Source organism: Pelobates fuscus, chromosome 1 (assembly GCF_036172605.1).
Source record: "Pelobates fuscus isolate aPelFus1 chromosome 1, aPelFus1.pri, whole genome shotgun sequence".
NCBI classification, from domain to species: domain Eukaryota; kingdom Metazoa; phylum Chordata; class Amphibia; order Anura; family Pelobatidae; genus Pelobates; species Pelobates fuscus.
Genome location: NC_086317.1, coordinates 87,767,550 through 87,780,882, shown reverse-complemented (window position 1 = coordinate 87,780,882; position 13,333 = coordinate 87,767,550). Strand labels below are relative to the sequence as shown.

Genomic DNA, 13,333 nt, shown 5'->3' with positions numbered 1-13,333 from the left:
GTTCCACCACTTCCAAGAACTATTAAGAACTAACGAAAAAGCTCTAAATAGTTGATTTAGAAGACATCCTAAATTCTACCTTTGCTAATTTGGTCTATGATTTGCAATTTTCCTTACATACCACAAGAATGTAAATTCTTGTGGAATGCCTGACCACAATTTTTTTTTTTAAATTCATTTTATTTTCAGTGGTTGTGAACACAAGACCTATGGTCTCCTAGTAAATGACCAGTTGAGGGGGTGAACAGTACACCAGCTGATTTGAGAATCAAATTGTAGTGGGCTAAAGTGTTAAGAATTCCTTGGCCCATTGCATTTCCACACCCATGCTACAGTTTCCAATAGTGGGTTAAAACGTTATTTTGAAGAAATCATGGTGCCTACTTAGCAATATTAACCCTCTGAACTTGGGATGTGCGAAAACAAGAAGTGATTGTCCGCTCTTGTATAGTTAATGGTAAGTTCTAAGGACCCAAACTGTAGTTTTTCTAGTCTCTGAAATTTAGCACATTGGTGGATTTGATTATTGTGGTATTTTTAATTTTATTTTAAATACAATGATGAAATTCCAGATTTTGTTCTTAAATTTAGTCTGGGGAGCAAACTTTATTTTTCATAGCTTTCTTGTATCCAGAATCCACCACACATATTTAGAACTATGACTTACACTTACAATTCTTTTGTTGGACTGCACCTTTTTTGTTGTCTTCAAAGTAGTTGGGCTAAGGTGGACATAAGTTGATATCCAATGGGCTTGCTAAGAGTGCTTAAGTTTAAAATTTAAAAATAGTTTAATGTTTCACAAGAAGTTTAATGATATCTGAATAATGTCTACATAACCCATCATATATAATACACTGGGTTGCATTATTGTTTGATGAAGGGTACGATTTCCTTAAAACACAGCTTTGAATCCCATGCAGTTCTCACTTCTGAGAGGATGCATAAGGTTTCTTTACCTGTATAATTTGGTTCCTGATTCTTTCTCTAATTCTGCCCACAGCCGATAGCTCTCCTGCATCATGTTAGTGTAGAAATCTTCTGGGTAGGCTTTGCGGATGATTCGCGTTTGTCCATGAGAGCTTCCTCTGGTATGAGGCAGGGGAAACTGAAATGAGATTGGTAAAACAACTAAAGATGATTTCTAAGAATCACAATGACTCAAATCTAAGAATCGCAATGACTAAAAATGTTTGCTAGATCACTACGTTTTTACAATAGCAGATTGGCTACATTCACAATGCTAGAGCATAGGGAGTTTTGCATAACCTTATTCTAACCCTATTTCTAAATATAATACTGGCATATAATACTGGCTTTGACCTTAAGACTTTTTCTAAAATTAGGTAGCCGGAAGGGTTATGAATCGCCAATTTTAAAGTCACAGGCAAGCCTACTCCCTGGCTCCATTTCTTAACTTGTGATCAGGTGACCAATCTCTGACAATAACCAACATGATCACACCAGTTCTGATAAGCCTTTTAATGGTTTAACCCCTTAAGGACACATGACACGTGTGACATGTCATGATTCCCTTTAATTCCAGAAGTTTGGTCCTTAAGAGGTTAAACCATGGGTCCTCAAACTCCGGCCCCCCAGATGTTGCTGAACTACAACTCCCAAAATTCTCTGGCTATCTATGTAATTCAAAGAATCATGGGAGTTGTAGTTCGGCAACATCTGCTGGCCGGAGTTTGAGGACCCATGGTTTAAACAATATATTATTATTAATTTAAGACTATATGAATAGTTTTGAGAGTCAACCTGAAAGTTGAATCCATGTGAACTGAAATTTATTGGCTCCTGATAAGCCTTTTAACGGTTTGAAACAATTTAAGCAATTTAAGGTTTTTAGGGAGCTGGTACATTTCGCTTTGAGTGGCTTTGACTTCTAAATCATTTTGCTAAAGTTCAAAACCATTCAAATATTATAAGAGCATAAAACCATTAGCAATTATATAGCACCAACATATCCCTTACAGTTAGACATTACTTACTGCTAAGGTGGGCTGACTGGGATTTGACCCCAAGATCATCAGTTCTATAGTAGTGACATTACTACTGCTCTAACCAGTCGCTAATGAGATAAAGATTTAAAAATATTCATTCTCTCTCAATGTTGATCTAGATTTTGTCAACGTCCAAACAATTTTGCACACGTCCCATAATTTTTGAATTCCATTTCGACCAGCTGCCCTGTTCAGAGTTCAGCTGGTCAAAATTCAGCCAAAAAGAGAAAAAAAAAAAATGTAATGCAAAAGCTAGTTGAACATTTTAAATTATTTTAATTGAAAATGTTACAGTAGAATAAAATGGTCTTAGGTAAAAGGTGTTTGACATGTTTTTTTGCACATTATAATTTACAATAGCTGATTATCTTATGTGACATTTTGCAAATATGCATCTGTGGTTAGTATTAAATTGCGCTCTTTGTGATATTAAGGGTGTCACCTGTAATTACGATTAAAGGACCACTATAGTGCCAGGAAAATATACTCGTTTTCCTGGCACTATAGTGCCCTGAGGGTGCCCCCACCCTTAGGGACCCCCTACCGCCGGGCTCTGGGATGAGGAAAGGGTTAAAACTTACCTTTATTCCAGCGCCGGGCGGGGAGCTCTCCTCCTCCTCTCCGCCTCCGATCCTCCCTTTCGGCTGAATGCGCATGCGCGGCAAGAGCTGTGCGCGCATTCAGTCGGTCTCATAGGAAAGCATTTACAATGCTTTCCTATGGACGCTTGCGTGCTCTCACTGTGATTTTCACAGTGAGAATCACGCAAGCGCCTCTAGCGGCTGTCAGTGAGACAGCCACTAGAGGATTTGGAGGCTGGATTAACCCGATTATAAACATAGCAGTTTCTTTGAAACTGCTATGTTTATAAAAAAAAGGGTTAATCCTAGAGGGACGTGGCACCCAAATCACTTCATTAAGCTGAAGTGGTCTGGGTGCCTACAGTGGTCCTTTAAAGAATTGCAAATACAAGGAAGAATCAAATCTGTCACAATAAAATAGATTGTTAGATTGCTATGCTGTTATTACATAAATAAATATATCCTGGCACACAGAATTACAAACGTATATATCCTAGCACAGATAATGTTTACAAATCCCTTAAAGGATCACTATAGTGTCAGGAAAACAAACTCGTTTTCCTGGCCCTATACTGTCCTTAGGTCCCCCCCATCCTCAAGGACCCCTTCCCGCTGGGCTGAAGGGGTTAAAACCACTTACCTTTATCCAGCACCGGGATCCCTATGTGCTGGGGAACTCTTCTCCCCCTGCCGACGTCAGCACCCGAGTGGAGCCGACTGCGCATGCGTGGCCAGAGGAAAATGCTTTCCTATGGACATTCTGCGTGCTCAATGTGATTTTTGCATTGAGCGTCGCATGAGCGCCTCTAGCGGCTGTCAGGAAGACAGCCACTAGAGGCTGGATTAACCCTGCAATGTTGCTATGTTTACAGTTGCAGGGTTAAAACCTGGGGGACCTGGCACCCAGACCACTTCATTGAGCTGAAGTGGTCTGGGGGACTATAGTGGTCCTTTAATCCGTGATGGTTGGTAGTGGTACCTAAATGACCAGAGAGAGCTAGACTGATACATTCCACTTGTTCGCTGATACATTATTATTATTATTGCCATTTATATAGCGCCAACAGATTCCGTAGCGCTTTACAATATTATTAGAGGGGGAATTTAACTATAAATAGGACAGTTACAAGAAAACTTACAGGAACAATAGGTTGCAGAGGGCCCTGCTCAAACGAGCTTACAGTCTATAGGTGGTGGGTTATAAAACACATTAGGACTGGAAATAGCAATCAAATAAGGTGGGAGTGAAGCAGAGCTGATGGAGAGAGTAGAGTGTTGCCCTTTAGGAGAGAATAAGAGACAGGTATGTAAAGTAGAGGTTACTCAGGAAGGCCATAAGCTTTCCTAAAGAAATATACCACCCAATGCATTCTTGTTCCTTTACTTTTTCCAACTATGCTCTTTGCTAGAAGCACAAAGGGCAAAGTACACTTAATAACAGAAATGAGTAATTGAAAACTGGAAAAAAGAAAGCCTTGGTGGCAAAGTTCAAACTTTCACAGTTTCCAATGTTTAATCTTGTTGTTTCAAAGGCAAAGAAGAAAAAAAAATATATAGGCTGGAACATTCCATTAAGTATGAACTGCTGCAAACTCAATGCATATTCAAGTGAGTGAATTACACATTTTAGGTGAAAATAAAAGCGGTGAAAAAATTATTCATGTTGACTGTTTTAATTTCGGCAAATATCCCTGGCAATGGTTTGCAATATTGATTTAAAAAATGGGAAAAAGCATGGCTGGACTGCAAAATGAATTTATTCTAGGAGAAGTGATTCTATGAGCGATGTCTATTTCCTCTGTTAATTTTGAAGTCCTTATTTGTGCAATTTCCCGTACTCAATGTAATTTATGGTACCATTTGCCTTGTCTTCCTGCTCCATTTTACTTGATGGTATATATCTGCAATGGTTTACTTTAACGACATTGAGAAGTATAAAGTTATTTATTTTAAAATCTCTGCTTTTAAGTAAAATAGCACTAACATTAATAATACAGATTATTTTACTTATCTTTCATTACAATAGATATACGACTGCATAAAGGTTTGAGAACATATCTGTTGAAAAGCAATTTGTGGACATTTCCATTTGCAAAAATGGGTACCCTTGTTATCCCGCTAATTCACTCAGGAGGGCATTTTTACATTCAAGTCAAAAGCATGATTTTGATAAAGAAAATCATGTTGAGTTCTTCTGTGATTACTTTTATTTCAATATGTCAGTCCCTGTTTTTTGATGGACTCATTAAAAAAACTTTAATTATAGTATTCAATAAAAATGTCCAATCAGGGAACAAACCGGGAGACGAGCCTTGGATCAAACTGGAAATTAGCTCTGGAATAAACGGAGAACTGTATCGAGAGCAAATTAGGAGACTGGATCTTGAGCGTATTGGGAGATTGTCAATGGAGAAAGGTAGGAAAATGTGCGCTGGACTACCAAAATACATGTGCAGGATTAACATACTCATGACAATACAGCATGGGTTGCGTAGGGATGTTTTGGTCTCATATTAAAATGAAGTCCAGAAGGATTCAAATTCTTTTAAAGAAATGTGGTAGTTCACATATACTTTTCGATACAAACTAGGAGACAAGCCTTTGAGCAAACTGGAGACTGGCTCTGGAGTAAACTGAGAACTGGATGTAGAGCAAATTAGGACACTGGATCTTGAGCATTTTGGGAGATTGGCCATGGATGAAGGTAGGGTAATGTCTACATGGCAGCCAGTCCACATGGTATTCTGACAATACAGCATGGGTTGTATAGGGATTTTTGGTCTAATATTAAAATGAAGTCCAGAGGGATTCAAATGATTTTAATAAAGCCATGTGGTATTTCACATATACTTTTCCATTAAAAGAGGATATTTGGTTACCAAACATTTTTTTTCTACAAATATTCACATCAAAGTATATATAAATCTTTCTCTGTAATTAACGTACACCTGCCACCGCACAGTTATACTTATGTATTTATAAAAAAAATATGAAATGTATAACCTTGAAGAATTCTAATTAACTATTTTATAATGGAAATCTAAAAATATCTGTTCCATCTCCACATTAAGTATTAAAGGCCTGAATATTCAAATTAACAGAAATGTTAACTCCGTTATAAGCTATATATTACTTTGAAATTCAAAGCAGGCTTCTACGACAAATATAAAATGTCATTTTTTTTCATGAAATTTTGTGATTTTAAAACCTCCAATTACTGTAAGGTGAATTGGGCAACTGGTATTTTTTTGCATTTCACTTAGTAACTTTTTCCTTACGCGTAAATAGATCAAATAAAATATTTAATATTTAAGTAAAGTAGCAATAAAAAAAAAAAAAATATATATATATATATATATATATATATATGTATTGACTCTGCAACTGTCTTTGGCAGCTTTGGCAAACTACAATCATCTCTTATTACCCTGTTATAGAATGCCAGAGTGACGCTATGGGGGGATTTATCTAAGTGATCTGAAAAGTGTTCAACATGTTCCAATTTATGAAAGGGACACTATAATCACCCAGACCACGCAATCTCTGTCATTTTAACCCTTAGAAACTGCAGTATTTACATTGCAGGGTTAAATCCACCGCTAGTGAATGTCATACTGACAGCCACTAGAGGTGCTTCCACAGCTCTGAATCTCGGCCAAGTGATGTGTAAACATAGGAAAGCATTTAATGCAATGCTTTTCTCTGGGGAAATTTTAATGTGCGCATGGCACAGGTTTTTATTTCTAACGCTGTAGTGTTCCTTTTATGTAAATATGTTTTTATTGAGTTTTTATCGACATTTTAGCTACGATCCCAGTCGACATTGAGACTCGCAGGTCTCTCAAATCATCTGGCATTGTGTGGATACGCAGATCCGTGTATTGTTATACATGTTATGAGCTATATAATATACATAGGTCGGTTAACTCCCCCCTGTGGTGTCCTTAGGGATATAGGGACCTCCGTATAGGTCATTAATAGAGAGCGCCTTGTATAGTGTGGAGTATCTGGTGCGGAGAGTAATTGATCCTCGGCATTCGTGTAGGTATTCCTACCAGCGGCCTCTAGGGTCCCTACTACGCTAAATAAATGTTTTGCCTGGCGTTAGTTGGCTCATCCGTGTGTTCAATTGCGGTCGTTTGTCTTCCGGCAGTGCATTCAAAGGTTAGGCCTCTAGTAAGTGTTCTGGGGGCACGTGTCTATTGTGAGAAGCTCGAGCAGCTACCTATTGGTATGGTGCAATGTACAGGGAGTGCAGAATTATTAGGCAAATGAGTATTTTGACCACATCATCCTCTTTATGCATGTTGTCTTACTCCAAGCTGTATAGGCTCGAAAGCCTACTACCAATTAAGCATATTAGGTGATGTGCATCTCTGTAATGAGAAGGGGTGTGGTCTAATGACATCAACACCCTATATCAGGTGTGCATAATTATTAGGCAACTTCCTTTCCTTTGGCAAAATGGGTCAAAAGAAGGACTTGACAGGCTCAGAAAAGTCAAAAATAGTGAGATATCTTGCAGAGGGATGCAGCACTCTTAAAATTGCAAAGCTTCTGAAGCGTGATCATCGAACAATCAAGCGTTTCATTCAAAATAGTCAACAGGGTCGCAAGAAGCGTGTGGAGAAACCAAGTCGCAAAATAACTGCCCATGAACTGAGAAAAGTCAAGCGTGCAGCTGCCAAGATGCCACTTGCCACCAGTTTGGCCATATTTCAGAGCTGCAACATCACTGGAGTGCCCAAAAGCACAAGGTGTGCAATACTCAGAGACATGGCCAAGGTAAGAAAGGCTGAAAGACGACCACCACTGAACAAGACACACAAGCTGAAACGTCAAGACTGGGCCAAGAAATATCTCAAGACTGATTTTTCTAAGGTTTTATGGACTGATGAAATGAGAGTGAGTCTTGATGGGCCAGATGGATGGGCCCGTGGCTGGATTGGTAAAGGGCAGAGAGCTCCAGTCCGACTCAGACGCCAGCAAGGTGGAGGTGGAGTACTGGTTTGGGCTGGTATCATCAAAGATGAGCTTGTGGGGCCTTTTCGGGTTGAGGATGGAGTCAAGCTCAACTCCCAATCCTACTGCCAGTTTCTGGAAGACACCTTCTTCAAGCAGTGGTACAGGAAGAAGTCTGCATCCTTCAAGAAAAACATGATTTTCATGCAGGACAATGCTCCAGCACACGCGTCCAAGTACTCCACAGCGTGGCTGCCAAGAAAGGGTATAAAAGAAGAAAATCTAATGACATGACCTCCTTGTTCACCTGATCTGAACCCCATTGAGAATCTGTGGTCCATCATCAAATGTGAGATTTACAAGGAGGGAAAACAGTACACCTCTCTGAACAGTGTCTGGGAGGCTGTGGTTGCTTCTGCATGCAATGTTGATGGTGAACAGATCAAAACACTGATAGAATCCATGGATGGCAAGCTTTTGAGTGTCCTTGCAAAGAAAGGTGGCTATATTGGTCACTGATTTGTTTTTGTTATGTTTTTGAATGTCAGAAATGTATATTTGTGAATGTTGAGATGTTATATTGGTTTCACTGGTAAAAATAAATAATTGAAATGGGTATATATTTGTTTTTTGTTAAGTTGCCTAATAATTATGCACAGTAATAGTCACCTGCACACACAGATATCCCCCTAAAATAGCTATAACTAAAAACAAACTAAAAACTACTTCCAAAAATATTCAGCTTTGATATTAATGAGTTTTTTTGGGTTCATTGAGAACATGGTTGTTGTTCAATAATAAAATTAATCCTCAAAAATACAATTTGCCTAATAATTCTGCACTCCCTGTATGTTATCGTCATTCCAGCTGTTACCTCAATGTGAGGGGGTAGTCGCTTGAGTCTAGGTAACCTATTCAGCCTCGGGCGGGCTAGATGCATAGCCTGGAGACAGGTTATTGGAGCTAGTAGTCTAGAGTGTATGCTCTCCTCTCAGGTATGTCCAGTTACGGGATGGTGCTAGCTAGGGTGGTTTGTTAGTAGTTGCCGTGTCGCTATTACGGTGCCGTGTGACTGTATGATATAAAAGTCAGAGATATATTAGTTTTTGGAGAATCCGGGCGACTGTACTCCATAATCGCAACTTGCGTTTGGGAGTTTGCATGGGAAAGATTGTGCATATCGTTATTTTTATTTATTTTTTTTCCCTTCATATTTGTTTGTAAAAGGAATTATATGTATCGTTATTTCGTGTTGTTATGATTCTTATCGTTGTAAACTGGTAACAATGGAACTTTGCAAAACCGCGGGGCTCGCAGGCCTCGTTAAATGTTAACATTAGCTAAAACTTTGTTGTTAATGTGGTTGGTGCTTGGGTGTATCATTAGCTTTCTGGACGTCATGTCGTCATTCTTTATTGGCGGTGTGTGTTGGGCTTCTGGGTATGTGTGTCGGTCTGGATGGGTGGTGTGGTGTCCCTATGAATAACTGTGTGTGTGTAGTAGTCTTCGTCTGTGGACAGCTATGTCGATCTGGTAAGGTGTGTTGTGTAGTATGTGGGGGTGAGTTGTTGGTTTTGGGTTTTTTTCCTTGCGTGTTTATGGAGCATTGTTGATTGAGGTGGTCTCCTGGGTGTGGTTCCCATGAGATTGTGTTGGTAATGGGTGTGAGGGCCTCACAAGGCTAGTCGTAGAAGGCGTGTGTTTGGGTGCCATGTTGGCGTTGTTCTAGCGTGTCTTGGTGTTTGCCAGTCGTCGTGTCGGCCTGAGCTCGAGTGTGCGGCATCTCTCGTGCGGCCGCGGGGGTGTGTGTTTGTGTGGCGTCTGTGTGGTATTACATTTTTGAAGTGTGTGTGATGAGGGTGTTTGTGGGGGTTAGGGTATGCTGTTGTGTGCGTGTCTGTGTGTGGTGTATAGGGGTGGGGAGTTGTGGGGGTACTGGACATGCAGGGTGCAGTGGGAGTTGTTTCGTCCCCTCAGTCCCTCCCTCCGTCGGCCGCGCCCCTTCGATCCCTTCTTGCCATGCATATTATCCATGGTTGCCATTTGTCTACATGTTTTGTAAGAGTTTCCCTCAGGGTCGCGTGTATTTCTTCCGCAGCTCTAATTTCTTCCACTCTGGTAAGCCATTGTTCCATCGTGGGGGCTTGAGTTTGTTTCCATAAGGTGGGTATTAGTGCCTTGGTGTCGTCGAGGAGATGGCGTAGAATAGATCTTTTATATTTTGAGATTGGTTCGTGAGTGTGGTGGAGGAGTATGTTTTCCATGGATAGTTGCGTCACAGTTCCTAGGACATCTTTGATGCGGGCTGTGATCTGGTTCCAGTATGGTTTGAATTTGGCGCATTCCCACCATATGTGTTTCACTGTACCCACCTCTGTCTCACATCTCCAGCATGTCGCCGGGGTGGTGGGGAATATTTTGTGTAAAAGGTCCGGGGTTCTGTACCAGAACGTCAATAATTTGTAGTTCATTTCTTGATAGGATGAGCTGATGAGGATTTGTGGTGGAGAATTAGAATCTTGTCCCACTGTGTGTCCGTGAATGTCCTGTCTGTAAGTCGTCTTTTGTACAGCACTGCTGTATTCTGAGAGATTGTGATTAGGTGTTGGTATAGGGTGGAGGTTGGTTTCTGTATGGTCGTCTTTCGGTCACAGAGTTCTTCGAACCACGTGAGGGTTCTATGCGTTGCGGCCTTATCCGGTATTGTGTGATAAAAGTGTGCCAGATGCGTGTACCTGTACTTGTACATGGGGGTCGGTGTACCCTCTATCATTTGTTCTAGGGGCTTCAGCCCGGTGGCAGTTAGCATCCTGTGGAGAGAGATGAAGTCTTCTCCTCCCAGGAAGGTCCAGGCGCTGGCGGGTAGTCCTCCCCCGATTAGCTGGTTATCTGTCAGGGTGGTCATTGGACTAGGTGTGGGGGTGACTGTTGTTGTTCTCCGTATCGCGGACCATGTCTGAAGAGTCTGGTTCATCGGGGAAAGCTTGTTCGGTTCCCCTTGTTTGTAGTGTTCCTTTTAAGCGTTTTAAAGATAGTCTGAAAAGTCTTGCCTGAATTGTTTGTATATTACAATAGTTTTTTTCAGACATTTGTCATTACATAACAGAAAACTGTATAAATATTCTGCATGTTTTTTTTGCATTCTGCAAAGGAGAGCATAAAACAGTTTTCTTTTGAAGCAATTAACATGCATTATTATATAGAATAATTGAAAGATGTAAAAGGCGTTGGGATCTCAAACCCTCCATATATCTGGTAGGAGCAATGATTGCTTCCAAAAAAATGATTTTAAAAATCCAATAGAGATTCACATGTGTCTTAATAACCATGGATGTACCAGTATATGTTCTCCCCTGTCTCCCATCCCTTTTGCAGTGATGGGGCCGAGATGGAGGGATTATCCCATTTACTTAGAGGTACTGAGTGGCAGTCCACTTCATTCATCATTTGTTACCAGAGAAAAAAAATTAAATACTGTGCCCCTATGTTAATAAAGAACCAAAGAATGGCCAATCTACTTGTTCTAATCTACATTTCTATATATAAAATATAGACATTCTTTGCACTCAGGCCAAAAAAGTATAATAAAGTGACGGGTACCATTGCAAAAGGCAGAAGAATACAAATGTTAAAAACATAAGGCCCCTTAACCCCAAAGGAAAATGTGTAGCCAGATGTTCCCCAAATTTCTGGCCACATTTTGTATCAATACTCCCCAATCTATACACCAATCACTATATTTACGGATCAGGGCTATTCCCAATGATGCAAGCGAATTTCTCTAGGCCTTATATACCAACGTATATCTCAGTGTGTTACTTCCCGTTACTAAATGTATAAGCAATCCGTATAAATATATGAAACCTATGAAGAAGAAAAAAATCAAAACTGAAACACGACAGGACAATCTTACATACAAACTCATACAAACGTTTTGAAAAAAACTACAAAAACTGCATGAAAATAAATAATAAGTGTGACATAGTGTACAGTTTAAATGTGTTGGTTTAAAATCAATACATCACAATTCACAGTCATAAAAATGTTGGAGAATGAATGTTAATAAGCTCAAGTGCAAAAATGACCAATAATGTTATTGCTGTATTTTAAATGATTTTATTGAATAAATATAAATAAATATATAATTTTTGAATAAAATATAAAAAAACTGATTTTTATGGAGGGCCTAGACAAAAACTAACTTCAATATGAGTAATCGAGTGATCCAACAGTCAATCAGCTTACACAGTTCCAGCAATATAACTCCAATCACTGGGAGGCATGCATCTCTGTTTTTTAGTATTTGCAGTTTAAAGGGACTCTCCAGTGCCAGGAAAACATATTTGTTTTCCTGGCATTGCAGAACCCTGAAGTGCCCCTCTCCCTCCAACCCCCCATCCCATGTTGCTGAAGGTTAAAACCCCTTCAGTGACTTACCTGAGTTCAGTGCCGATGTCCCTTGGCGCTGAGTCAGGCTTTGCCTACTTTCCTCCCCCGCCGACATCAGCCGGTAGGGGAGACCTAATGTGCATGCGCGGCAATGGTTTTTCAATGCTTTCCGATGGGGATTTCGATGATGCTGTAGGTCCTCACACACTTTTCATGTTCTTAGAACACAGAAGTCCCTCTAGTGGCTGTCTGATAGACAGCCACTAGAGGAGGACTTAACTCTGCAAGGTAATTATTGCAGTTTAGAAAAAAGGTTAAGGGTGGTGGGAGTTGGCACCCAGAACTGGTCTGGGTGCCTGGAGTGTCCCTTTAATATTTAATGTTTACTGGCTTGATGGCTCCGTAGTTGTACTTTCATCATTTTATTTGGCTGCCTCATTCTGTTGTGTACCTTGATTACCAGTTGAGGTTAGTCCCAGTTCAGTTACAGCTATGTTAGATAAAGTTAGATAAGTTGTAAATTAGATAAGTTGCAAGCTGTAGAGACAGAGCTGCACTGCAAGCTAATTAACGACTAAACTGAACTTCTGTGAACCTTTAGGAAGAATGGCTATGAGATAAAATATAATTTTGTATAGCACATAAAATGAAAGCAGCACACATTAAAACAAGTAATGCAACATATGGACGTATTTTGATAACAAATCTTATATCACGAAAACAAACAAACTCTACAGAAATGTATACCAAAGTTTACAGAGCACATTAATGCTCTTTCCTTGGTTTTAGGACCCTTCCTTAAATCTGTTGAGATAGAACCTACAGCTCCTGATATAGACTCTACATTCCTATTCCCAGCAAATCCCTTGTCAGCATGTGTAATAGAACATGATGAGTTACAGTCGAACAAAATGTGAGTGCTATAAAGGACACAGCACTTGCACAGTCTCCTTTATTTTTGTTTTACCTGTTCTAACAGCAGAGTCTTCTTCCCGCTTTTAGCTAGATGGTAGGCCGTGAAAGATCCCTGGATTCCAGCCCCTAGTACAATGCAGTCATACATTGTGCAGTCGGAGAGAGTAATGTTTACGTGCTCCTTCACTGAACATACAGCATGAGAGGTGGAGGCTTGGTGAAATGTCTCTTATACAGGCCCCACCAGAAGGAGGGATCACATTTGCTGGATTGAGAATGAACACTTGTGTACTGTAACCGCTTCACTGCCTTGGATTCAGTGAATTGAGTTTAATCATTCACTGCTACATTCTTGCTCAATAAATACCATGAGATTGTCGTTTGCTTCTGTTTCTCTTGCAATGCTAATTAATCTACATATTTGGAGTTTGTTTAATGGTCTGACTGCATTACAGTGATTTCCTCTGGATTCATTTC

At 40.0% G+C, this 13,333-nt stretch overlaps 1 protein-coding gene across 1 annotated transcript in view; it reads right to left on the bottom strand.

Moving 5' to 3' along the window:
• The window catches only part of PIPOX (pipecolic acid and sarcosine oxidase), a 52,943-nt gene extending 39,861 nt beyond the window's left edge, over positions 1 to 13,082 (bottom strand). The window contains exons 1-2 of the mRNA XM_063450003.1: positions 12,909 to 13,082; positions 960 to 1,108 (exon numbers count right to left, since the gene is read on the bottom strand). Of these exons, the coding sequence (XP_063306073.1) occupies positions 960 to 1,108; positions 12,909 to 13,004 (245 nt within the window). The 5' untranslated portion in view covers positions 13,005 to 13,082. The remainder of the gene's footprint in view (positions 1 to 959; positions 1,109 to 12,908) is intronic.
• Positions 13,083 to 13,333: the final 251 nt, after the last annotated feature.